Raw genomic sequence first — 27,398 nt, 5'->3', positions numbered from 1 at the left:
CTGTGTGACCCCATAGACAGCAGCCCACTAGGCTCCCGAGTCCCTGGGATTCTTAAGGCAAGAACACTGGAGTGGGTTGCCATTTCTTTCTCCAACGCATGAAAGTGAAAAGTGAAGGTGAAGTCACTCAGTCGTGTCCGACTCTTATCGACCTCATGGACTGCAGCCCACCAGGCTCCTCCGTCCATGGGATTTTCCAGGCAAGAGTACTGGAGTGGGGTGCCATTGCCTTCTCCGAAATAAAGGGTCAGAGCATGACAAAGGGCTAATTCTGTAGGCAAGCACACCTTATTTTATTGCACTTCAAAGATACTGTGTTTTTTCACAAATTGAAGATGTGCAGCAGTCCTGCGTTGTTAGATGATGGTTAGCATTTTTTACCGATAAAGTATTTAATTACGGTATGTCCATTTTTTTTTTAAGACATAATGCTATTATACAGTTAATAGACTACAGTGTAGTATAGACGTAACCTTTATATGCCCTGGAAAACCAAAAAATTGATGCGACCCGCTTTTTATGATATTTGCTTTACTGCAGTGGTCTGGAATCAAGCCTGCAGTATCTCTGAGGATAGATTTTTTTGTTAAGTTTTATTTATTATTTATTTATTGACTGCACTGTAAGGCTTGCAGGATCTTAGTTCCTTGATCCTCAAAATCTCTATTAGTGGCAGGGAGGCAGCCTACAGTGGTAAGATGGACACATGGTAACTTAACCCCAGGCTACTGATCTGATTAGGAAGCTAAGAGGCCAGACTACTCACTGACCCAGCTGTCAAGTGGAAAGCCGTGACCTCTGAGTGCGGCAGGTGTGCACCTTCCAGGTTAATTCTGAGTTACCTTCCTCTGCCATCACTGTGTGTACCAAAGGGGACAATGTACTGCAAAACACACAAAGCCCCTAAGAATGCAAGACCGTGATCACGTCAGAAAACCTGAGGACCAACTGTATTCCATGTTACTTATTTCACTACCTGTCTTTTCTTTCTTGAGTTCGCCTAGGTTCTGTTTTAGATGAGAGGAGATACTGGGGAAAGTGCAGAATAACTTTCTCAAGCCTGTGTCTGAATGACATCTGCTCCCCAGAGTCAGTCTGCAGAGGCAGTCTTTATCCACTGCATAACTTCATACCAAAAATAATCCCCCAATTACAAATACAATTCAGATACCCCAAATACAATGGAAATGTGCTTCAAAAAGGGGTATGGGGTGATTTCAAACTTTATTACAAAGCTACAGTAATCAAAACAGTCTGGCACGGGTCAGACTGTGACCAGTGAATAGAGATCAATGAATACAATGAATACAGTACAGATCAATGAATTGATCTGGAAACAGATCAATGAATAGAGAGCCCAGAAATAAACCCTCCCATATATGGTCAATTAATTTATGACAGAGGAGTCAAGAATATACAATGGGGGAAAGACAGTCTCTTTAATAAATGGTGCTGGAAAAACTGGACAGCTACATGCAAAAGAATGAAACTGGACCCTCTCTTACACCATATAAAAAAGTTAACTCAAAATGGATTAAAGACTTGAATGTAAGACCTGAAACCATAAAACTCCTAAAATAAAACATAGGCAGTAAACTCCTTGACACAGGTCTTGGCTGTGACTTTTTGAATAAAACACCAAAAGCAAAAGCAACCAAAGCAAAAATATACAAGGAAGACTACATCAAACTAAAAAAGTGAAAAGCTTCTACAAAGCAAAGGAAATCATCAACAAAAGGAATACTATTCACCCATAAACAACAATGAAATCTTGCCATTTGTGACAACATAGAAGGACCCTGAGGGCATCATACGTAAGGAAGTAAGTCAGATAAATGTACAATCTAAAAGGAAAAAAAGAAAAACCAAGTTCGGAGATATAGAGAACCAACTGGTGGCTGTCAGAGGCAGGGATTGAAGGCCAGGTAGGAGAAATGGGCCAAGGGGATCAAAAGGTGAAAAGAAAAAAAAGAACAATTTAAATTGGCAGGAAAAGACTACCATAGATGGTGCTGCAATGGGTATATAAAGAACCTTTACTATTCTGTAAGAAAATATGTAAATGTCCACCCTCAAAATAGGCAATGGATGTAAATGAACTGTTTGTTTCCAAGTAAAGACAAAAGACAAGTAAACTTATGAAAACACATTTAACCTCAATTAGGGATGATCTAAAAGACTGAGAAAGATTTTTAGAAAATGCTCAGTATCAGCAGATGTGCGGATAAAGGCAAATCTGTTGTTACTGGTTAGAGGATAAATGGGCTCAAACGTTTGGAGGCACTTTAGCAACAGGTATCAAAAGATCTGAAAAACATAGGGTGGGGGTGGAGTGGGGGTAGGGAGAGCTATGCACACGTATTGCTAGCTTGTCCTAAATCTTCAGCCATCTTCTTTGCAGGAGCAATTCTTAAATAATAGAAATGTGGGGAACATTACATCTTTTTCATGAAAGAGATTAAAACAGCACAGGTGTGTGTTTTGACCAGGCCACACGGATGCAGACTTTGTTCAGAGCATCAGGGTTTGCATCCCTCTCAAGCTGTGTCCCAGGAGAGACCCATCATGACTTGCCTGGATCGCCGCTCCTGAAGGCCACTGAACCCCGCAAAGGACTGGCTCCTGATGATCCCATTGGGCCCTCCAGGTGAGAAGGACTGGGATCCTACCAACATGTTTTCTGGGAGTCTGGCTGGTAGTCCTGTAAGACAATGGAAAGATTAAGGCAAATAACAGGCAGGTTCAAACAGAAAACATGCTAAGCCTGTCAATGATAATAGGAAGTGACATGGGATAAGGTGAGTCATGAGGCTGTTGGATGCTTCTAAGACTTCTTTCCTATGACATGTTCTTTTTAACCCAAAGGGTTCAGTTCTTAGGTAAAGAAACACACGAAGACATAAATAAATATAAATTAGACACCATTATCAGTTACTTTAGGGTTCCTTCAGGGATTATTTTTTTTAAACAAGGTTCAACCGTACCTTCCAAATCATGAAAACTCTGTAATGTTTCCCTCCATTTAGAACAGCAATAACAACAGCAGAAGCACACAAATAGGCCAAGTCAAGTTTCAGACAGGCTCTGTGTCACATTCAAAGCATGGCTCAGTCTTAGGGTGGAATTCTACACTTGGAAGTCACAAGACAAAAAACACTAGGTTTCCTGAGAGATGAGCTTACTTAAACTTGTTCTCCCTTTTTCTACATTTAAGTATATTTTGAAAGATCAGATCATGCTGCTATTGTGGCAGTGAAAAAAAAAGACGCGCACAGGGAGTGCTCACAAGAGTAGTGATAATCTAGGTTATGATAAGAACCCGTGAGAAGAGGCAAGGAAGGGAAAGGGGAAAATATAGCAGAAAGCACACACCCCTATTTCAGTCACCAGCTCGCCTTTTGTAAAGACTTGGTACCGCTGACCAAGATGCGTTGTCAAAACACAACCTCAGGTGCTTCCCTGGTAGTCCAGTGGCTGACTCAGAGCTCCCATTGCAGGGGGCCCAGGTTCAATTCCTGGTCAGGGAACTAGGTCCCACGTGACGCAACTAAGAGTCTCAATGCCGTAGTTGAAGATCCCGCATTTCACAATGAAGATAAAAGATCCCATGTGCCCTAATTGAGACCCAGCACAGCCAAATAAATAACAGAGAAATAAATATTTAATAAAAAACCAAAACTTAAGCTGCACAGAAGCCTAAGATTAGTTTCCCCAAAGGACTGCCCTAGAACAGTTAGGTAATTCTATTCCTTTTATATCAAGAAGAGTCAAAGCACATACCATTGTTTTAGCAGGTTACCTCAGTCCAGAGAGGGGGACGGGCCAGCAGGAGGAAGGAGACACAGCCACTGTCCGGGCTAAAGACTTCCAAAGTGGGCAGACACCAACAGCATCAATAGTTGCCCTTAAAAAACCCAGCAAACAAGCAAGCAAAGCTGAAAAACAGCAGCAGAACGCTCCTGTGGTCCATTATCACTGAGAGCGGCTCAGAGCTCCTGGAAGCAGCTCAGTCATGGGCGGAGGTCTGAATGAGTTGCTTCCCCAGAGAGAAAAGAACAAACAGTCCCTTCCCCATGAGGCTGCAGGCTCCTAAACCCCCTCCTCCCCAGCCACTGAGGAGAAAGCAGCTCTGGGCTGCATGCATTCTTGCATGCACACTGGCGCTGACTCACTTGGCAAGAGGCTTTGCAGTGAGCAACAGGTTGCTCTTTGATCTGGGTGGGACAGGCATCCCATCCATTCCAGCTAGGGATGGGGGCAGGGAGGCTGAAATTTGGGAGCATTCTCCAGAATTTTAAAAGCCATGATGATGTAGAAGTATGCACATTCAATAATAATATCTAATGCTTGAATGGCAGGACAAAATGTAGTGCAAATAGACTCTTTCTGATTGCCTCTCCCCACCCCCAACATTAAAAAATAACCATGATTTACACATAAATCCTTAATAAGGTCCTCCTAAGTGTTCTTTGTTGCTTACTAAGAAGTCTGTCCAATTTTCATTAAAAACACCTTCTTAGGTTCATAAAGCGGGCCTGTGCTACTTTGCATCACATGTAAACATAGCAAATATCAAGAAACTGTAATAAATATCAAGAAAAAGGTCCAGAAAATTTAATAAATATTAGGAAAACATGTTCTTTTTGTACTCAATAATTTTGTTATATAAAACATAACTTAAAGTCTCAATTTGGCAAATTTAGTCAGTTTCATATCTCATTTTGTCAATTATTGTTCAATAGGTCTGTTGCGTCCTGGCAAGCTTTGGTCATGGGAAAAAGACTTAAAAGTGTGTGAAATATTTTAACTGTGTTATTGTTTTGACTTCCTAGAGATTACGTTTTTAAACAAAAAAGATGTTTTTCTATTACCCACTGGATCAGTAGTTGCACGGACTCCTAGGCATTCTGATATAACTGACATGGACCTGAGTATTGGGATTTTGAAAAGGACTGCAGGTGGTTCTGATGCTCAGCCCAGAAAAGAAAAAAAGGATGATGCTGAATTGGTTGAAATTTTCAAACCCAACCAAAACAATTTGTTACAATTTCTCAAATATCCAACTTTTAAAAAAGAGTCTTAAATAAGCCTCTCTTTGGAAAGTTTAAATGTTAAATGAATTAAACATTAGAGTTGGATAGTGAAATAATTTTACCCCTTCCCTTTTTTCGGTACCAGGTAAGAAAGCTGCTGCTTCTTTTAAAGAAAAGGATAGCTTTATTGCTTTGCCAGGCAAAGGGAGACACACCAGGCTTCTGCCTCAAAAAACTATGTGTCTCCAGGCACACTTCTTGAGAACAAAAACGTCTGCCTTGGATTCTGAGTTTGTAAATTGCTTCGGGATGTCCTCAGACACTTTTCATTACAGTTACTTGTTGAATGGATGCCCGCTGGGAACAGGAAGAGGGGTAAGCAGTTTTGTGAATGTTCTGTTTTGCCTATCTGGTCTGCGAAATGATCATTATCTATCAGAGAAGAATTTGGCTGATAGCTGGCTTAGGCTGAGATCCCTATCCTGCCATCAGCTCCCCTGGAGGCTGACTCACTGCCTAAGGAGAGTCATAAAATAAGTTTGAGGGCTTCTGCACAAAGTTAGGCTCTTGAGAAAAAGGAGTAGGTTGAGAAAGGGAAGAGCTGGAGGGATGATGGGTAAGGGTGCACAAAGCACCCCCCTGCCCATACCCCTAACCCTGAAGTGGGGGTGACTACTTGGCTACGAGTCTTCCAGCAGCCTCAGCCATTCCCCTGTGGCTAGGTACTCTGTAACTCTGCTATCATCTTTTTGATGACACCACTCCCACCTCCTGGAGCCTTAAGTCCTCAAGCTGCTCATTGGCTTCCTAAACTCTCACAGACCTGCTTTCTTCCAGCAAAACTATCCCTAAAGCTACGCGTACTCATTTGCAGGCTTTAAGGATTCGAAATTGGTTTCTTGTCATTTGCATTTTACTAGCCGATGTTTCTTTGAAGCAATGCTTTCCCCTAAAGAAAGGACTGATGTACTAATATCAATAGAATTGCATTATCACTGCTAATAGCGGTATAAAGTGATACCCAAAGCTTGGAAGACAATTGGTAGTATCTTCTATTTAATGTGTAAAACACATTTATCCTTCAATATGTCACATCTACTCTTTGCTATCTCCTGTGTAGAAATACTCAACTTCACAAAAAGTTATATACTGGGAAGTTAATGACAGTCAACTATGTAATAGGAGAAAAGTGGAAATGATATAAATATTAATCATTATAGGAATGATTAATACATTATGGCATAACCTGAGCAGTTATAACAATATGCCCACACAGAAAGACTCCCCTCCCTCAGGACAAATTGCAGAATAAGTTAGAGCATGATACCAGGAATGTTGAAAACAAAATATAAAATTATGTACATGAATTGAAAAGTTCTGAAAGTATACATAGACAGTCCATGGAGAGGTCGGATTGAGTGGCAGTCAGAAACATTTTAATTTTTCTATATTGCTTGAATTTTTGTAAAGGAAATGGATTTATGTATGATTGATATGGTGCAGAATACTTTTTTGAAACTGCAGACATTTGGCAACCCACTCCAGTGTTCTTGCCTGGAGAATCCCAGGGATGGGGAAGCCTGGTGGGCTGCCGTTTATGGGGTCGTACAGAGTTGGACACGACTGAAGCGACTTAGCAGCAGCAGAGTCGGGACTAGAGAGGAGAGAGATTTCACATACAAGAACATATAAGACAACTTTGATGGGTAACAGCTCTGTTTATACAGTTGTTTATATCTCTAAGTCCTGCAAAGGAGAAATATGATTTCTGAGAAATAAGGTATTAGGTTTCATAAATTCTGATTACACCCTAATAATTCAGATTCCTCAATAAAGTTCCCATGATGAGCTTTGAGTTACAGACCAACTTCTTTATTTTTATCTGAAGGACTTCTAGAGATGGGATTGGACTCCTGGTAGGAAGCACTATACCCAGTACATATTGCTGCTGCTGCTGCTGCTAAGTCGCTTCAGTCATGTCCGACTCTGTGCAACCCCATAGACAGCAGCCCACCAGGCCCCGCCATCTCTGGCATTCTCCAGGCAAGAACACTGGAGTGGGTTCCCATTTCCTTCTCCAATGCATGAAAGTGAAAAGTGAAAGTGAAGTCACTCAGTTGTGTCCGACTCTTCACGACCCCATGGACTGCAGCCTACCAGGCTCCTCCATCCATGGGATTTTCCAGGCAAGAGTACTGGAGTGGAGTGCCATTGCCTTCTCCGTACATATTGCTAAGACTCACCAAATACCATGCCTAATAAGCAAGAAATTCTATGTAAAATAACACTCTTCTTGGGCTGCTGCTACTTGAAACTTTCCAGCTTTCTAGCTCTAGAAACTTGACATGTTTCTAGTTCTCAAGTTACTGACTTCTCACCTGGCCTTTCTGAAAATGCCAGCAGAACTAACATTCATTTATGTGCATTAAATCCTAGAAAGGTCTCGAACCTTTGGCAAACAGTGAAGCTGCTATGGTTTGTTCCTTACTTTGCTTTGTCCCAGGCGGCCCAGGTTGTTACACCATGTGGCCACCCCTGCCCCACAATTCCCATAATCCCTGGGAAGCATCAACTCTGGAGGAATCCCAAGCACCTTGACTAAGAGTTGAATGAACCCTACCAATCTGAGCTGAGCCTCGTAGCACAGAAGCCAGAAAGCCACAATTGTCTCTCTTCTTTTCATACAGTGAAAACTGCTGCCTTCTCCCTGGCTATGCAGTGCTAAGATCCAAGTGAACACACAACAGAGTCTTTTGATATAAAATGAGTACAGGATTTCATGTGTTCTGATATGACACGGTGATACAAGTACACTGGGCCTTGGTGGGTGTGATGAGCCACCAGCTGACCTGAAGTTCCTAGTCTGTTTAAATTAGAAGGTAGCTTATCACATCACCAGGCAATTTGGGAAGAGCACTGAGTCTGGAGATGGCAGGGTCTGGGGAGGGTGGGTGTGGGGCAGATAAAAAAGATCAAGGGATCAAGAGGTTCCCCCTTCACCCCACTAGATTTCTTGCCTTGTTTGGACCAAAAATAAAAGGTCCAATATGAGCACAGTTCAGAGGGGGAACTAGCCGGTGCCCTGGAGAACTCAAAGATAACCTGATTCTTACGAATAAATGAATGAATGACAGAGGTCAACCTTGGAGAGTTGTTTGGAGGACGGGCAATGAAGGGCATCCATCACAGAGCAGGGCTCTGCAGCAGATCCTAACACGCAGCTCCTGACAGTGCTTCCAGTATTAACAGCAAAAATGGAAGAAAAATGCTTTCAAAGTTCAGTCCAGGTGACAGCTCCATTTCCCCTTACATTTTTATAAACTGGTATTCTGGTTTATACTTTCTTGTGAATTTGATTAGCCTGGGTTAGCAAGCTTCTCTCCCCAGGTGTGAACAATTCCTTTTGGGGACCCTCAAGGTTAGGTAAGACAGGGTGAGCTCCTTTCATCACCTCTCAGGCACGAATCTCCAAATGAATGAGTTCACAGTAGACATTTTAGAAGCATTGATTAACCATAATTGGACAAAGCAACCAGTCAGCTAGAAGGAATGCTGCTGCTGCTGCTAAGTTGCTTCAGTCATGTCCAACTCTGTGCGACCCCGTAGATGGCAGCCCACCAGGCTCCCCCATCCCTGGGATTCTCCAGGCAAGAGTACTGGAGTGGGTTGCCATTTCCCTCTCCAAGAAGAAATGTTACTATTGATCAAAGTTAAGTATACTGAGACTCATGAAAGGAACAGGAATCATTAGGTTATTTTTAGTTTTTCTAAGCATAAAAGCACTCTGCTGCATTAGGATAATACAGAGAAGTAAAAAGAAGTTAGGGCAGGGATGGGGAATAAAGAACCATATAGTTTCTATCCACCCAAAGACAACCACCAGTAGAATTTTGGTGCACACAATCTTCTTCAACTCAATAATTTTGAGCATAGTGCATACTAAATTGTGTATGCTGCTTTTTCTATCATACTCTTTTTTTTAGAACTATGTTTTATGGTTTATAATTGGCTTTTCTCTTCAACTACCTTTAAGAAGGTACTTAGGAGCTTCCTTGTGGCTCAGACAGTAAAGAATCTGCCTACAGTGCAGGAGACCTGGGTTCAATCCCTAGGTTGGGAAGATCCCATGGAGAAGGAAATGACACCCATTCCAGTACTCTTGACTGGAGAATTCCATGGACAGAGGAGCCTGGTGGGCCATAATTCACGGGGTTGCAAAGAATTGGACGTGACTGAGTGACTAACACACACTAGGTTGACCCACAATCCAGGTGCTCTTCTGGATGATAAAAGAGATCCATTCAGTCTGCATTATGCTTCTGCTGTTTAGTCGTTATGTTGTGTCCAACTCTTTGTGACTACGTGGACTGTAGAATATCTAGCCAAGCTCCTCTGTCCATGGGATTTCCCAGGCAAGAATACTGGAGTGGGTTGTCATTTCCTTCTCCAGGAGATCTTCTCCACTGAGGGGTTGAACATGTGTCTCCTGCATTGGCAAGCAGATTCTTTGCCACTGAGCCACCAAGGAACACCCAGTCTATATTATAGATGCCTTTTATTTTTGATTTTAAGATATGGTCAAAGGCAAAGTGTATCCTTGCAAGAATGACTTCCCTATTGGAAAGGAAGGAGCAGATTAGCATTTGTACATGTTGGAGTTGCAGGACATCAAGCATTATGAAATTTAAAAAACAGTCACACAACATCTGGACATCACTCTCTTCACCCTGGAAGAGTAAGGTTTTTATGGTCTGTTTCCCTTCTTTTTCATTTAGCTGAATTCTCCAATATACAACACAAACAGGTAATTCTGGAAGATCCCCACTATTGACAGAAAATATAAGAGACATCTGTGATTTCAGAACAAAGTAAGAATTTCTTAGTTCTCATTGAAGCGTTTCTCATGGGGGGAGAATGTCAACTTAGAAATCAATAGTTGCATAGCTACAAAGCTATACCATCTCCACCATAGACTGAGACTAATCTTCTGTGATAAGGCAACAGCCAGCAGGTCAGCTGGTAGGTTGCTGGGATGACATGCAGGTATAAGTAGACAATTCTACAATTAACTTGAGCGTTGGCTTGGTGCCAGGGATGGGAACAGGCAAAGGATCATGAGACAACTTTGTATGGGTGTATGTGTGTGAAAGTGTTCAAAAAACTGCTGTGATGATTGCTGGACAACTGTATACATTTCCTGAAACTCAAACTATATACTTAAGATGAATTCAATTTATGGTACGTAATTTTACATCAATAAAGCTGTTGGAAAATCTCTATCAGTTTCCAGAAAAAGTCATCATTCCTTCTGCAAGAGGAAATGCCAAGGAATCAGGACCTGAAAAGGAAAAGCTCAATTAATAAGCAACCACCTGTGAGCTGAATATTTTCATGTTTTGATCCTTTTCCCTGTAGGCGCCACATAAGATGCAGCACATTGGCCCCACTGTGCTTTCTGACTCATTTTGTCATGCCCGGGTTGTGTTCCTCCACTCCCCGCTCCTAACAATGCCATCCTGTTTATGCTCCCCCACATATTGGTCAAGAGCAAAAGTATAATTCAGCTGTCTGAAAGAGGCATGTGGGCCAGATGTGAATAGCCTGCTATGCTAAATGATTATTTAAGATGAATCCTAAAAATAGATGTCCGTGTATTATATGGTTGCAAGGTACCTATTACAGAACAGTTGACTAATCTTAAAAAAAAAAAAAGTGGATATATTTAAGTCATTGGCTTTTTTTTTTGGTAGTGTTCTGTCTTAAAATAAATCAAGGCAAGGGCTAATATTTGCTTCTCAGTTGTCAGCTTCTGTTTACTAAGCAAATGATAAATACATGCATGAGATATTACACTGATTAACTGAGACAAGTGATGTGAATGGATGAAGAAACTTATAGAACAACTTTGATGTCAACTTTGGTCCCTTGGTTAAGGTGTTGGATGCCTGGAAAGTTTCTATTTTTGCCTTTGTAACTGGTAAGTGGTTGGTAAGGAGGTACTTTGAGGCTATGCAAATATCTTGTTTCTTTAACCTAGAAGTTTTAGCAACCACTGATGATTTTTGCCCAAATCAATTATCATTATGATGGTGGCAAAATGGTATGCTTTGAACTCAGTCATTGTTTTGTACATTTGTTTGAGCTTTCTTGAATCCTTTTATTTGTTTTTATTCGCTGTCAGGTCTGTTGGGATGGACTCATGGATTCTTATTTTATTCAGTGGGTTTGATCCATTACTACTATTTGATGCAAAAGTCAACTGTTTCCTGAAGCATTTTCTGAGCAAATCAACCAGCTCAACCAGAGGAATCTTGCCGTGTGAACCACAAAATTTCCAGTATATTTGGTTGCACTTCTATCTTATCTATTTATTTATTGTTTTCAAAGTTTGGTGTTTATTTAACTGATTTTTTCAATTTTTATTGGAGTGTAGTTGAATTGATTTATAGTTGATTTACAATGTTGTAATTTCAGGTATGTAGCAAAGTGATTCAATTATACATATATACATATACATATATACGTAATATATCCACTCTTTTTTAGATTCTATTCCCATGTAGGTCATTTCAAAGTATTGAGTTCAGTTTTCTGTGCTATACAGTAGGTTCTTATTAGTTATCTATTTTATATATCAGTTCAGTTCAGTCGCTCAGTCGTGTCCGACTCTTTGTGATCCCATGGACCACAGCACACCAGGCCTCTCTGTCCATCACCAACTCTTGGAGTTTACCCAAACTTATGTTCATTGAGTTGGTGATGCCATCCAACCATCTCATCCTCTGTTGTCCCCTTCTCCTCCTGCCTTCAATCTTTCCCAGCATCAAGGTCTTTTCAAATGAGTCATCTCTTCACATCAGGTGGCCAAAGTATTGGAGTTTCAGCTTCAACATCAGTCCTTCCAAAGAACACTCAGGACTGATCTCCTTTAGGATGGACTGGTTGGATCTCCTTGCAGTCCAAAGGACTCTCAAGAGTCTTCTCCAACACCACAGTTCAAAAGCATCAATTCTTCGGCACTCAGCTTTCTTCATAGTCCAACTCTTACATCCATACATCATGACTACTGAAAAAACCATAGCCTTGAATAGATGGACCTTTGTTGGCAAAGTAATGAATGTCTCTGCTTTTTAATATGCTGTCTAGGTTGGTCGTTACTTTTATGTCTAGCTTCTAGGCTGGTCATAATTTTATATATAGTACTGTGTATATGTCAATTCTAATCTCCCAATTTATCCCTCCCCCTCTTTCCCCCTTGGTAATCATAAGTTTGTTTTGTACATCAGTGACTCTATTTCTGACAAAACTTCCAATTATTGATGGGAATTAACATACTCAGGGACTCGGTGTTTTACAGTTATTTCTCTGAATGTTTCATCTCCTTTAACAAGCTACAAACTTCTTGAGCATAGGTACCATCTATCTGTACCAACTTCTTTGACGCTCAGGGTAGGATAGAAAAGCATTGTCTCTGGAGCCAGGTAACCCAGGGTTCACTCAAGTTCTCTCTGAGCTCCAATTTTTCTTGTCAATAAAATGAGGATAATAAGACCTAAGTTACCAAAGCTGTTGCAAGGAGAAAATGAGATAACATATGTAAAAATCTTAGTGTGGAATAATGGTTTATTTTCTACTATCAATGTCTAGAATGAGCCCTTAGAAGGTATATCTGACTTTTATCCATCAAATAGAATGCACTAATTATAATACCATACATACTTTTTAGGTAAAGAGATAGTGTTAGTCGCTTGGTTGTGTCCAACTCTTTGCAACCCCATGGACTGTTGCCTGCCAGGCTCCTCTGCCCATGAAATTCTCCAGGCAAGAATACTGGAGTGGGTTGCCATTCCCTTCTCCAGGGGATCTTTCTGACTCAGGGATTGAACCTGGGTCTCCTGCACTGCAGGCAGTTTCTTTACTGACTGAGCCACCAGGGAAACCGAAAGAGATATATAGAAATAAAGTAATTTGATATTACTGCTCCTCTCTTTCTTTCTCTTTTATTCCCCCCTCAAACCAATGAGAGCAGAGCACCGTGAAGCTATTTTCAGCATCATGCAGAACCATCTGAAGAGTAAAGAAGAAATGTTAATTGCATGTCTACTCACTGGAACAGTCAGTTGTAAGAACTTCTATATAATTGACACCATTTCAGCCTGAGGAAAATGAAAACCCCTCTTCTTCCATTCTAGTGGATTAAATAAATGCAGAGAGAAGCAGCTGGCCTCACGATAATTAGAAGAGAAATGATTCAGGACCTAAAACTTGCTTAAATGTCAAGGGGGGTTGAATGGATTTTGACTAATGTTGTCATAACTCATTTTAAAATGCAAAGTCTAAAACACTCAGAAACCCTCATTTGGTGCAAAGTAGACATTAAAACAGGACCAAGAAGTTTCCTGGTTCAAAGGAAAAAACATTTTGTGCTTAAATGAAGCTTGAAGCTATCAGCAATAATAAGTCAATTTACTAATTAAAAAAAACACACACACACAAAACAGTAAAAACCGTGCACATCAAAAGGGGAAATTTCTTGGAAACACTGTCCTCATAGACAGCTTGGCTGATCCTGCTGAGAAAAAAAATCCACCCACCACAAACCCTCATTATTTGATCATCAGATTCAAAAACAACGCTCCAGTATGAAGGAAATGGCCCCGTGCCTGGTGTTATCAGCTCCTCTAGGCTTTTCTTGCATGTAGCCTGTTTACCCCTAGAGCTTGGCAACTCATTTCTAGCTAATGGTGACTGTTGCTTCTTTACTTCAAAATACACCAAAATGGTACTAATATCTTTCACTGTTATTTGACTTTACTAAAATTAAGTAAAGTCATTTTTTACAGTTTTTTTTTTTTTAATTGGCTTTAATTTTTAAAGCAGTTTTAGGCTCAGAGCAAAATTGAGCAGAAGGTACAGAAATTTCCTATATACTCCCTGCCCCTATGTATGCACAGTCTCCCCTACTCTCAACCTCCACCAGAGTGGTACATTTGCTACAGTCAATGAACCTACATTGTCACATCACCCTCATCCAAAGTCTGTAATTTTCATTAGGATTCACTCTTGGTCTTATACAGCCTATGAGTTTGGGAACATGTGTAATGACTTGTCCACCACTAGAGCATAGGGAAGCAAAATTTCCCACCTCTGAATGTGTCTATTTTGCATGTGGATTGATTTAAGCTGATTATCTTAAGAAACGGAAGACTCAAGAAGTTTGAAATTACAATTTTTTTGTACTTTATTTTTTAGTTTGAAATTACAATTTTTTGTACTTTATTTTACTTTTTATTTATTATTTATTTTTTGGCATGCAGAACTTCCTTGACCAGGGATTGAATCTGTACCCCCTGCAGAGGAAGCTTGGAGTCTTAGTCACTGAACCACCAGAGAAACCTCTAAATCACCATTTTTTGGTAAGCTCATAGTTTTTATTATTTTCACTAGAATGGAGCTACATCTTTGGCCATCTTAAAGAGAAAAAGCCCTTTGGTTCTAGAAGAATGTCCCCAACAGTGTGCTGGGAAGCATCAGCATGCACCATGCATGGTTCCTTTGCCTAGCATGTGTGTCCAAAATGCATTCGTTCATGGGCATGAGAGTCAGGTAGAATATGGAACTGAATCTTATAATTAAGCTACATGATATAGCTCATCTCAGAGAAAGGAGATGAATTATCTTTAAGCTTTTTAGATATGGCCTACACAATCAAACAAATAGATTTTTTTTATCAATTAATTTATTTCTGGCCATCAGAGCAATTAAGTGGAATTATTGGAGGGTTGACTGACAATTTTATGCAATGGCATGCATGCTTAGTTGCTAAGTAGTGTCTGACTCTGTGATCCCATGGATTGCAGCACACCAGGCTCCTCCGTCCAAGGTTTCCTGCAGACAAGAATACTGGAGTTGGTTGCTATTTCCTCCTCCAGGGGATCTTCCCGACACAGGGATTGAAGCTGTGTCTCCTGCACTGGCAGGTTGATTCTTTACCACTGAACCACCTTACAGCTAAAGACCTCAACTCAATTATGGTAATGCCATAGGATCACAGCTTTCGTTTGCACAAGGAGGTGACAGTTAAGCCTTGCTTAGGTGAAGCAATGGACTCAAAGCTAAGGCAGTCTTTTCAAACTCAAGTTACATTCGTCATTTTATTTCTGTTGTTATGACAACACTTTTAAAAGCAGTACTTCAAATGCTTAGCATTCAGGCATCTTATTATAGACTTGAATATAATACACGAGGGTATGAAGCGCAGCTCGTAGGGGTTTTGAAGGAGCTGAGATGCACAGTTATAACACCTGGACACCTTCTCAGCTTTGGCCCCTGAAGCTCCTTCACTTGGCTTTTTTATGTAAAAAAATAGTGAGGGCTCATCCAGAGGAGGGAAGATGAAAGAATTTACGTGGGAAGATATGCATTATTATTCACAGTCTCTGTTCTGATACTCTTGATTACAGCCTGCGTCATGCATTTTTTAGAAGTCTGTAGGTGATGGTGTGTTCTGATCAACTTCAAGAGCTTATTGTTAGCTATTGGAGTGATTCGTTTACATAACTATAACTCTATAGAAAAAGTTCTCATAACAGACTTATTATGAAAATTAATAATCTATAAAGGGAGAGTGGCGTTTAGCATGAAACAGGAAGCAATGACCTTTCTGTAACAGGAAGCAATGACCTGTTGTGTCTGCACTCCAGTCTGGTAAAAGCAGAGAAATGTTTGTTAAACCTTATGTTTTAATTTTTTAAATTGACGCACAGGTGATTTACAATATTGTGTTAGTTTCAGATGTACACCAAAGTGATTCAGTTATATTCTTTTTTTCAGATTGTTATCCATTATAGGTTATTACAGGATAAGTGAAAATAGTCCCCTGTGTTGTACAGCAAGTCCTTATTGCTTATCTAATTTACATGTAATAGAAAAGCACAGAATGCTTCACAATGTTGCACGTGATCCTTGCACAGAGGCCGTGCTAATCTTCTCACTCTTGTTCCAATTTTAGTATATGTGCTGCTGAAGTGAGCACCATTTTTTTAAAAGCAACATACAAAGAAAAAGATGTTTTTACCAAGGAAATGAGCCAGTTGAATGTTGGCACTTTCCGATTATTATGTGTTGGGTTGGCAAAAAAGTTGTTCCCTAAGATCTTATGGAAAAACCTGAAGAAATTTTTTGGCCAACCCGATACTAATAGGGAGAATTTTGTGTCTTCTGTTAATTCTCCCTGCCTTGGAGTAAATTTTTTCTGATAATGTGACCTTGGTCTCCCTAAACCTGTGGCGTTCTGTCTGAAGTCATGTGAATTATTACTGAACAAAGCAGAGGTGAAAAAAGGAGGATGCAAATGATAACATTTCAGAAGAAACCAGTGTCAGAGAGTTACTCTGTGGTTCAACTAGAATAAGGCTGTGTCTGAAAGTGCCATCATATGCCAGCAGTTTCAAAGCTGCGTGGTTTCCCAGAGGCCCGCACACATGTTCTCTGCATGGTAATTTTAGCAAATTAAACCGCTATAAAGGGAGTAGTGGGTTCATTACTGGTCCTTGCTCCTGCATACCAAGAAGGTGGTCATATGAACAACATCTGCTGGGTTATTTTGGTTGCCAAAACCAAATAATTTATAACCAGAATGCAAAGCAGTTAGGTATAGCTATGTGCAAATGCCTAGATTATCAACAAAGCAGAATTATGTTCCTTTTTATGATACATAAGAGGGTAAAATAATTTCTTACTGTTCTTTGCTCCAACCAGAGGATTTGAAGCTGTAAAAACAGGAATGAAGCAAAAAGTCCATTTAATCCTTAAAGTACAATTTAGTTGCAAAGAAAGAACAAATGCTTATGGATCCCACACTGGACCCATCAACATATGGCAGACTCCCAACAACAAAGACAAAAGAATACATTACAGGCCTATTTGTACACATGTGAAATGCCGTATTACTTGGATTCTGAACCCAAAGGCACTGTCAGGATACCTCCCCTCACAGAGGTTCACATAACTCCAAAAAATCACACGATGCTCCCAGTCAGCTAGCAAATTAATCTCCACTCTTAGCTGTCTGTAATTCTTTGCCCATTCATGTCCTTAGCCAATCCACCTAGAGGGGAGTCAGATTCCTTTTTCAAAAGCAGGAAAAAGAGGAGCTGGAAGACTTCCCCAAGACAACCTGTCTCCCCCACCACACCATTCCATCACCTGACTCACCAGTTCCATCACCTGACTCACCAGTTTCAACCCTATTCTAGGCCCTTCCCTCCGAATTTACTCCATCCTCTGGTCACATTAAAGTTGTTCCAAGGGCTATTTTTTATTTTCTGGGACTCAAATCTCATTATGAAATGCTTGGTCTTCTCTTGGCTCTGGGTTTTAAATTTTGTCTCTAGTTCACTAGCAAGAAAATGGTTTTCATTCATTTTCTTGGGTCCTACCCACTGTCTCCATGCACCCTGTCCCTCTGGCCAGTCTGGGAGAAATAAAGTAGGTTAAGATCTTCACAGGGCTTCAGACTCCCTGCTGAGCAAATCATTTATTCATGGGAAAAAAGGAGGAGAAAGGACAAGACTCAAGAGATATACTGTTGGGAGTCTGCCATATGTTGATGGGTCCAGTGTGCGGTCCATAAGCATTTGTTCTTTCTTTGCAACCAAATGTTACTTTAAGCATTAAAATGACTTTTTGGTTGAGTATCTTGTCCTTCTCCTCCTTATACATCTAGATGCAACGTGTAGACTTTGTCTTGATTGTCATGACAAACCTACTGAAAAAAGTCATTTTTGAGATACTTGGGACATTTTAACATGGATTAGACTTCAGATCATACTAAGGAAATATTGTTCATTTTGTTAGGTGTGAAATGGAATTAGGATCATGCAGAAATATGTCTATACTTTTGAGATGCCCACGGAAGTTTGTAGGAGTGAAATGACATATGGTTTAGATTTGCTTTAAGATGTTTTAACAACAATAACAAGAGGGATAGATGAAGCAAGTGTGGAAAATTCTTGACAATCATTGCACTGGGTGATGGGTTTTCAGGAATATGTTATTCCATTTGCTTTATTTATGTGCATATTTGAACATTTTAATGTGTCTACTGTTCCAGCGCTGATACAGGAAAGCAATCCTGAATAGTGAATGGGTGTCACGGCCCACATCTAGCATGAAGCAGTCAAGTATCGTGTCAGAAACTACTTCTTAGCCTTTAGCCCCTTTATGGAACACTTCAGAACACAGGGAATGTAGGAATGGGGGATGTAGCATGAATGCAATACATGATGATCTCTGTCCTCCTTGAATCTCAGGGCAGATAAAGGGGAAGTCAGAGAGAAGGGAAATTTGTCTATTTTCTCTAGAAGGAGAAGGAGATTTGGTTTAGCATGTTTGCTTGGTGGGTCGACCCAATCCCACTTCAAAGCAAACAAGAAGCCTATAATTTGACCACACTGGAGGTCAAATTAACTGGCTTTAATAAGTTCCAGACCCACCTAACTTTCCACTCCTCCCGGCCCAACATCTGTGTAAACACAGAAACCCCAAACTGGGACCACCTCTCTTGGCCATGGAGCAGGTCAACAGGGAACAGAGCTGTGGGGTCACGGGGGCCTCAGATTTCGCCTCTGTCCTCTGCCTGGTCGGGATAAGCATGTGGGAATAGTCCAAGGCTTTCACCATGGACAGGGCCACAGGGGGTCTCAGGTGTCAGGACTTGAGGAACAAGTGCAGGCTCTGAGCAAACTGGCAGCGCTGAGCCTGGGAGCATTCGTCATGCAAAATTGAAAAGATGAAATAATCTCTGTGTAGGGAAGTTCAGTTTTCCAGTCAACTGACAGAGGCCTTCTCCACCATAGAGGTAGATATAGTAGCTCAGATGGTAAAGAATCTGCCTGCAATGCAGGAGACCCAGGTTTGATCCCTGGATCAGGAAGATCCCCAGGAGAAGGGAGTGGCAAACAACTCCAGTATTCATGCCTAGAGGATTCCACTGACAGAGGAGCCTGGTTGGCTACAGTCCATGGGTCACAAAGAGTCGGACATGACTAAGCGACTCACACTTTCACTTTCTCCACCATATAGGGCTTCTAAAGAATTTAGTACTGATGCCAAAGTTAAAAGAACTTAGAACAGGTGACCCTTTGGGGAATAAAAATAAAGAGAATGGTGCATCTTTTGGTGGCCACACAGCTATCTGAATCTCTACTATCATCTAGTGAGGAGATTCATAATAACATTTCAAATCCGCAGATTGGTCCTTTCCAAATGCTCTGACATCTATACTCTGACAACAGCCATGTAAATAAGGTAGGGCAACTGTCATGATTCCCACTGCATAGGTAAGGAGACTCATCTGTAGACAACTGTACTAACAAGACTGTTGGCAGAACTGGATCTAGAATCAGAGTTTCTACCCATCTCTACTTTCCTTTAGCTGAGAAAGCAGAATTTCTCCTCCAGTTTTCTTTGCCTTCTTATTCTTTAAATTTGGCCATGACATGAGGCTTGCAGGATTTTAGTTCCCCAGCCCTCAGCAATGAAAGCTTGGAGTCCTAACCACCAGACCACCAGGGAATTCCCTTTTTTGCCTGTTTCTTAATACGACTTTCCATCAACTTGGAGAGAAGGGTCACCAGTACTCAGAACACCCTGTGACCTCACAGACATCATTAACTAGCACTGATGATCAGGTGCTCAGAGGGTTCGAGAACAATTGACCTTTGTTTCACTGTTACTCTTATCTTTTATTTTCTTATTCCATAACCATTCCCCATGAGCTTCTTAGGTGGCTCAGTGGGTAAAGAACCTACCTGCCAATGCAGGAGATGCAGGATACTGAGGTGCAGTCCCTGGATTGGGAGGATCTCCTGGAGGAGGGCATGGCAACCCACTCCAGTATTCTTGCCTGGAAAATTTTACAGACAGAGAAGCCCTGCGGGCTACAGTCCAGGGGGTCATAAAGAGTCAGACACAACTGAGTGGCTGAGCACTCATGAATTCACTCACTCAACCATTTGCCACAATGAGATGCTCATTATGACACAGTATAACAATAATAACAGCATTTTAGAGTCAACAAATACAAGTGGGTAATCCTTGCTATTCAGGAGTAACAAATTCATGACTAAATCCAGAAAGCCATGTTCACTGTTAGAAACTGAGTTACTGGGCTTATTTGAAGACATTTACCACATTAAATAAATATTTAACCTATATTTTGGCCTCTGCACCTTCCTATGGATATAACTATCAATAACCTCTAGAAAGAGCATAATACAGTTTAGAGAGTCTCAAACCTGGCTGCATATTAGAATTACCTGGAGAGCTTTTTAATAATGTGATTGTCTGAGCCTCATCCCCAGTGGTTTTAATTTAATTGATTTGGGTAGAGCCTTGCCAGAGATACATAAAATCTTCCCAGGGTTTCATTTTTTTTCTCTCCACACCGTATGCCATAATCTTGATCACATCTACCTCCTATTCTTTCAATGCACAAAAAATGGAGTTATTCATGTTCTTTAGTTGCTTGATTCCAACTCCGATACAAAAAAATATTTGGGAAAGGCATTGCCAATCTTCACCAGAAACACAGGACAAAACTGCATCACTTCTCTAATGGCAAAAAAGGAATGGCTTTGGGTATCCTAGGGTTTAAAAGAAAAACTGTCCACTGTGTGAAGACTCAAAAGTAACTCCCTATCAGGACTGGAACTTATGGTCATCTAACCTTCTGTTTCCCAATTGTGAGGCCAAAATATAGGCCTTCCGTGTCAGGGCGTGGAGACCAAAGAATTCAGCCTGCCTGGCAGAAACACTTTACACTGTGCAGCCTTGATGAGTTGCCTGACCTCTCCAGACCATAATTACCTCATCTGTAAAAGTGGGAAAAGAAACAAACTCCCAGTTTGCTGTGAAAATTAAATACGCTAATGAATTCAAGTGCTTAGAACAGTGAAGAGCAGGTGCTATTCTGATTGTTACCGTGATGAGGATGTATTACCAAGTTGTCTCCAGTTTAATGAGGTCTAGATGATGACATCCTGTGCATCGCCCAGAGAAAACTGGGAGGCTGATTTCATGAGTTTTATACTTTACCTAGGAGCTCATTTATAAGTACTGTACATTCCCAAGTCTCTTAAAAGTGGAATTAGCTGAGCTAGGCTTCAATTAGAGACTACATAATATCTGCAGAGGTGGTGAAAAAAAAGTTGATTCCCCCGAAATAAAAAAATGCAGTTGGTATTAAATACAGCACAAGATCCTAGGATACTTTACCACCAAGCAGGCATCTGTAAGAGTTGTTTTTCTATAGTATGATTTGCGAGCTTTTCAGTGGACGCCCTCCAGACAACCAGCTGCTCTGAACATTTTTCTCTTCTGAAGGATGTCATTCACATTGTGTTTCTCAAACCTCATCTCAAGACTTTGCAATTGAAAGTACAGAGAACGTTAAATGTGGGTGTTGAGTACAATCCAATGGGATGGGCAGAATTTGGAATGTGACCTGGGCAATGTCTTTTTAAAAAAATGACATGCATTCATGTAAGAATGTATTTTGATCCCTAGGAGGGACAAAATTTTTCTCTGCACCAAAAATATATCATTCGGCAGTATGGGTTTACTGTTTCCGAGTCGGCCGTGCGGGTGTTTCAGCCCCAAGAGCAGATGCCCTCCAACTGTTCAGCCTGGGGTATGAGGGTGAAGAGAAAAGGGGGGCAACTGCGTGGACAGGTGGCTGGACACAGCCAGTCATTGCACCCCCTACCCTTCTGCTGCCTTCCAGAGCTGGATTTCAGACCATGCTGTGTGTCACAATTAATGTTCTCAGCAGGGAAGGGCAGTATCAGATTTATCACTTATGTTTCTGTTAGGACTTTCCGAGTCAAGGAAAATGGTTCAGGTGGGAGCATTAGTCTTAGTAAATGAGAGTACACTTAAACTTAACACATGTATATGTAGGTTACATATTTCCTGAGAGTCAACTCAGAGACAATGTCATGCCATCATAGCTCTAATTAAAAGAGACAGAATCTTAGAGATTGTTGCAGTCAGTGTGTTTGTAAGCAACAGAGACAAGCAGCAAGTAAGAACAACGAAGCAGCAGGATCCAGAAGCTCAAACACATACGTTCACATACAGACACCTCAAGTTTACGGTGTGTGGCTAGACCATCAGTCTGCAGTCACACAGTTGGTGTGAATATCCTCTTTGGAACAACGACCTCTGCTCGGTTTCCTCGTCTCTAAACACTTACATCATTAAGTTATGGTGATAATTAAGGGAAATCAAGCCTGTAAAGTATAACGCACAGAGTACGTACTCAGTAAAACGGATGTCTGCTACTACCACCACGACCACCACCATCATCACCGTCATCATTATCATCAAGGTCAAGGATAAAAAGACATGGCCTCACCTAAACAGTGAAAGTTTCATGTTTTTATGCTCTGCTTCATTTTGCTAATAGAGTTGGTCTTGCTAAAACCCAAGATCTCAATTGCTGAAATCTGGTGCTGTAATAAGATTATCGTTGCAACTCAACGATATTGAGTTGCAATTGAGTTGCAACTCAATTGTCTCAGCTGGGCTCCCCTGTGAGGGCGTGTGGGGAAGGCAGCAGTCATCCTCAACCTTCTGTTAACCTTGTCTGAAGACAAAAATCTGATCGCAGCATGTAACTTGACCGAAGAAAAGTTGAATCTTTTTTGTCCCCCCAAACATAACAACTGTAGGCCAAAAACACATATTTCTTTTTCTCTTCATGGAGTTTACTTTGATTGTTCCTTTTGGATCTTTAGGAGAATGTGATGGAGGGGTTAGAGAATAAGAGTGAAGGTCAACGTGCAGTGTTGACTTCTGAACTTCACTGCAGCGCTCTGGTTTAACGAGCTCAATTTCACCTCGTCTAAGCCCACATAAGACGTTTCTTTTACAATTCATTGCTGGGGTAATCTGCCCCTCAAGGAATTGCTCCAAGTCCATCTTTCTGATAGTAGTAACTTTAGTGATAACCTAGTATATACTTGTTTTGGTCTGGCTACAGGGAAGTTCAGAGCAAAACTTGCTGCTCAATCATAGCATAAACATTCATTCTTTAAAGTTAAGATATTGATTTTTCTGAGTTCCTCCTTTTGATATTTATTCTCTTTTTAATTGTATGATATTATAACCTGTCTCAAGTTTTTGAAAAGTTACAAAGAATAATTTTTTTTTAATAAACTTTAACCAAATCTAGTCAAAGCTATGATTTTTCCAGCAATCATGTATGGATGTAAGAGCTGGACCATAAAAAAGGCTGAGCACTGAAGAACTGATGCTTTCGAATTGTGGTGCTGGAGAAGACTCTTGAGAGTCCCTTGGACTGCAAGGAGATCAAACTAGTCAATCCTACAGGAGATCAGTCCTGACTGTTCACTGGAAGGACCGATGTTGAGTTGAAGCTCCAGGACTTTGGCCACCTGATGTGAAGAACCGATTCACTGGAAAAGACCCTGATGCTGGGGAAGGTTGAAGGCAAGTGGCGAAGGGGGCGGCAGAGGGTCAGATGGTTAGATGGCATCACTGACTCAATGGACATGAATTTGAGCAAACTCTGGGAGATAGTAGAGGACAGGGGAGCCTGGTGTGCTGCAGTCCATGGGGTCGCAAAGAGTCGGACATGACTTAATGACTGAACAACATCAACAAAAACTAAACCTTATTTTTCTCCCAATTACCATAGATGAATTCAAAGAGGCTTTAACAGCTCTTGCTTGCTTTAACCTATTGCTTGGCAAAAGTCATGAGCATATTTCCATCTCTGTCCACTCACTGTCCCATAATTTGTTCCAGCTGCTTGTTTCAGTTTTAGTTTTTGGAAGACACTAGATCTCAGAGGTTCTGAACAATGTGGAAACTAGCAATCATTATTATAAATCCCCTATAACTCTTGATAAACAAAATAATCATCATTCCCAGTGAATTATTCCCACGAAGGAAATTTTACTCAGGCTAACACAGGGTGCATGAAGATAATTTCTCTTGCACTGATTTAAAAAATGGGCACTTCTGGAAAAGATTATACAGGAGTTAAGACAGTGAATCAAAGCTTTTGTTCTGAAAATTATATTCAAATGTAGTCAGTCCAAATCTGAGAACTCTATTTGTGATGCAAATCAAAGGCAAAAAATACTTCTGTTTAACAAACCAATGCAATTTTTCATATCACACACTGGTTACCACTTTAAGTCTTCTCTGAGAACAGAGGGATAGAAGGGTGAAACATGCACGGATTAACCAGATCTGACACCATTCATTTCCTTCAACTGCAGGTAATTACCCTGCATAATTCTCCTATGCATAAATTAAACTGCATGAATTAACAATGATCTTGTTTTCCTACATTCAGTAATTGAGACAAAATTGATCAAGAGACACTTTACATGTGGGTATGGATTAGACAATGGTCCTTCTAAAAGAGAAGGAATGACTCCTTTTTTCTCTCAAGTTGGGCTTCCCAGGTGGCTCGGTGGTAAAGAATCCACCTGCCAAGAAGGAGACGTGGGTTCAATCCCTGGGACGGGAAGATCCCCTGAAGAAGGAAATGACAAGCCACTCCAGTATTCTTGCCTGGAAAATTCCATGGACAAAGGAGCCTGGTGGGCTACAGTCCATGAGGTCACAAAGATTCGGACATGAGTTAGCGACAAAACAACAAAATTGCTTTTTCTCCATTTCCCTCCCCTTTTGTGGGATTTTCAGATCTCTGAGGCATTGTACGGGACAAAGTTGATAACGGGGAGGGGGAAGGCTTATCACTGACACTGTCATTTATCAGAATGGATCGTTTACCCAGTAGAAAAATGTCTGTTTCCTCATGATCAGGTACTTCTCAGTGCAGGCACAATGCATACTTAGCTGGACTGATGAATCTTTTGCTGGATAATATGGGAAAACTTCTCGGTGATTACAATAGAATCCTGAGATGTCTCATTAATGCCTTGATATCAACTAAGAATCTCAACCTGAAAACTACGTGAACTATCTGAGTACTGAATGACTAAGCCAAGTGATCTGGGAACCACAAGCCAGCTTAGTGCTATGGGAGAACTCAGGCTTACGGAACATGCTACTAACTGGCAGTCATAGGAACTCTGAATTTGGGGTTTTTGTATATTTACATCCACAGCTACAATCCAGATTTGATACCAGGCTGCTGCTGCTCCTGCTCCTGCTGCTAAGTCGCTTCAGTTGTGTCCGACTCTATGCGACCCCATAGACGGCAGCCCACCAGGCTCCCCCATCCCTGGGATTCTCCAGGCAAGAACACTGGAGTGGGTTGCCATTTCCTTCTCCAATGCAGTGAAAAGTGAAAGGGAAGTTGCGCAGTCGTGTCCGAGTCTTTGCGACCCCATGGACTGCAGCCCACCAGGCTTCTCTGTCCATGGGATTTTCCAGGCAAGAGTGCTGGAGTGGGGTGCCATTGCCTTCTCCGTGATACCAGGCTATCTGGATTTAAAACTGAACTCTGCCTTTACCATTGTCAGTTCTCTCATCTATAATACAGATGATAATTTTACATTGGGGTCATTGTGAGAATTTAGGTAATGACTGCATGTGCCTGGCATATTGGAAATGCTATTAAATGATAGCTATTATTAATATCACACAAAACATTTTAATTTAGATTCAATGCTTCACTATGGAAGAGGGGCTTTATGTCAACATCCAATATGAGATACAAGTAAACACATCTATAATTCAGAAATTGGGCTTTTTTTTGGGGGGGGGTGTTATTTTTTAAATTACAAAGACTTCAGACTCCCCTGTGTCTACATTCAGCATTGCATAATTTACTCAAAGAGAAAAGAGAATCTACATGCAAGATCTGTGTGCTGTGTGCTCCGTCACTCAGGAACTAGAGCCCACCAGACTCCTCTGTCCATGGAATTTTCCAGGCAAGAATACTGAAGTGAGTTGCTATTTCCTACTCCAGGGGATCTTCCTGACCCAGGGATCGAACCAACATCTCCTGTATCTCCTAGAGTCTTTACCACTGAGCCACCTGGCAGGCCCCAAGGGCACGATCTACCTGCATCTATTTCCCCCCCAGCTGGACTGCAAAGGAGAGATACTCATTCCTTAAATTAAGACTACACATTCTCTCAATACTGTTTCAGTATCTCTAGCTTGATCATCGTATATTCACATACATGAAAGCTCCCTGAGCTAACGCAGCCCCTCAGCCTCTTCTGGCTCTGGCTGTTTTCTTCCATTAGTGGCGAAATAGCCATTTTGTAACATTCAGAGCCAAAACAAATTACACCTGGAAAATATCTTAATGTGAAGAAACACACTTTGAGGATCTAAAAAAAATAATAAGAAATAACTCTTTAAAGAGTAACAGCCCATGTCATTTCTGTCCTATTTTAGCCCGAAGACTATTTGACAAAATTCAAAGGGCAAGCTTTTTTAGGGATGTCATGGGAGCCTGCAAAGGGAGCAGTTCCTGACCTTTCTTGTGTCATTATCGGGGCAGGTTTCCACTTGCAAAATATGGTAACAAACTGACAGCATTAGTCAGGTAAGAAGAGAAATAGTTGTGCTTCAGGCTCTCAATGAATTAGGCTTCAAGCAGGCCATATTTTGGTGCTTGAAGGTGTGGGCAGGCAGAACAAATCATCCCTCCCTCTCTCCAGCTTAACATTGATTTTGCTACCGAGGCAAATGGAATGGATATTCTGGAATGGCAGACCCCAAATGAGAGTGAGAAAGGCTAGGCGCTAACCCAGCCTCTTAGATATACTAGCACTGTGATTTTGCACAAGCCAGTTAATCCTTTTGTTTCCTAACTGGTGAAACCAGGGACATTAATGTTAGTCCCGCCGACATCGTGGGGTTCTCTGGTTTAAAAGGACAATGGGTGTGCTGGAAGTTGTTGAGAACTGCAAAACCCCACAGGAATAGAAGGTGCTATTTAAACTAATGCATTATTAATATTATGTACTATTTCCAGGGGACACCTTGAACCTCAGAAGTAAACTTTAGGTATCAAGGAAGGAGGCATGTAGAAAAAAGAAGTGAAAAGAGCAGTCAGCCTGGCTGGTGAGGAAGGGCTTGCCAGGTTGGCTAGCTGTATTTGATCATGGGTTTGTCCAGCTATGTTTCATCTCCTTTCTCCATCTCCTAAGTGGGTCCCTATTTGACAACACTCCCTAAAGACTTGCAGTACTTCTACTGGACACACTGAGACAACTCTACTTTCAAAAGAAGTTACTGGGAGTCTTGCTTATTCACCTGTTGAATTAGCCAGTATGAAATTCTGTCTCAAGGCTACCAATTCCCCTTTTCCTAAATCCGCAACCAACAAACCAACCTCTGTTC

At 41.1% G+C, this 27,398-nt stretch overlaps 1 protein-coding gene and 1 non-coding gene across 8 annotated transcripts in view; both read right to left on the bottom strand.

Moving 5' to 3' along the window:
- Positions 1-27,398, bottom strand: part of RIPOR2 (RHO family interacting cell polarization regulator 2) — a 211,704-nt gene that overhangs the window by 48,427 nt on the left and 135,879 nt on the right. For 6 of the 7 annotated variants that reach the window (XM_070778306.1, XM_019985976.2, XM_019985970.2 and 3 more), the window contains exon 2: positions 2,575-2,701. In XM_070778306.1, coding sequence (XP_070634407.1) covers positions 2,575-2,701 — 127 coding nt within the window. Of the gene's footprint in view, positions 1-2,574; positions 2,702-3,780; positions 4,127-27,398 lie in introns of those variants that run through there. The other variant, XM_019985973.2, reaches the window with a different exon arrangement.
- LOC139179214 (U6 spliceosomal RNA) lies at positions 15,962-16,068 on the bottom strand. The gene has a single exon (XR_011563638.1). It is a non-coding gene; the product is annotated as a U6 spliceosomal RNA (small nuclear RNA).

This window comes from Bos indicus, chromosome 23 (genome assembly GCF_029378745.1).
Source record: "Bos indicus isolate NIAB-ARS_2022 breed Sahiwal x Tharparkar chromosome 23, NIAB-ARS_B.indTharparkar_mat_pri_1.0, whole genome shotgun sequence".
In the NCBI taxonomy this organism is placed as follows: domain Eukaryota; kingdom Metazoa; phylum Chordata; class Mammalia; order Artiodactyla; family Bovidae; genus Bos; species Bos indicus.
This window is presented reverse-complemented; position numbering and strand designations above follow the sequence as displayed.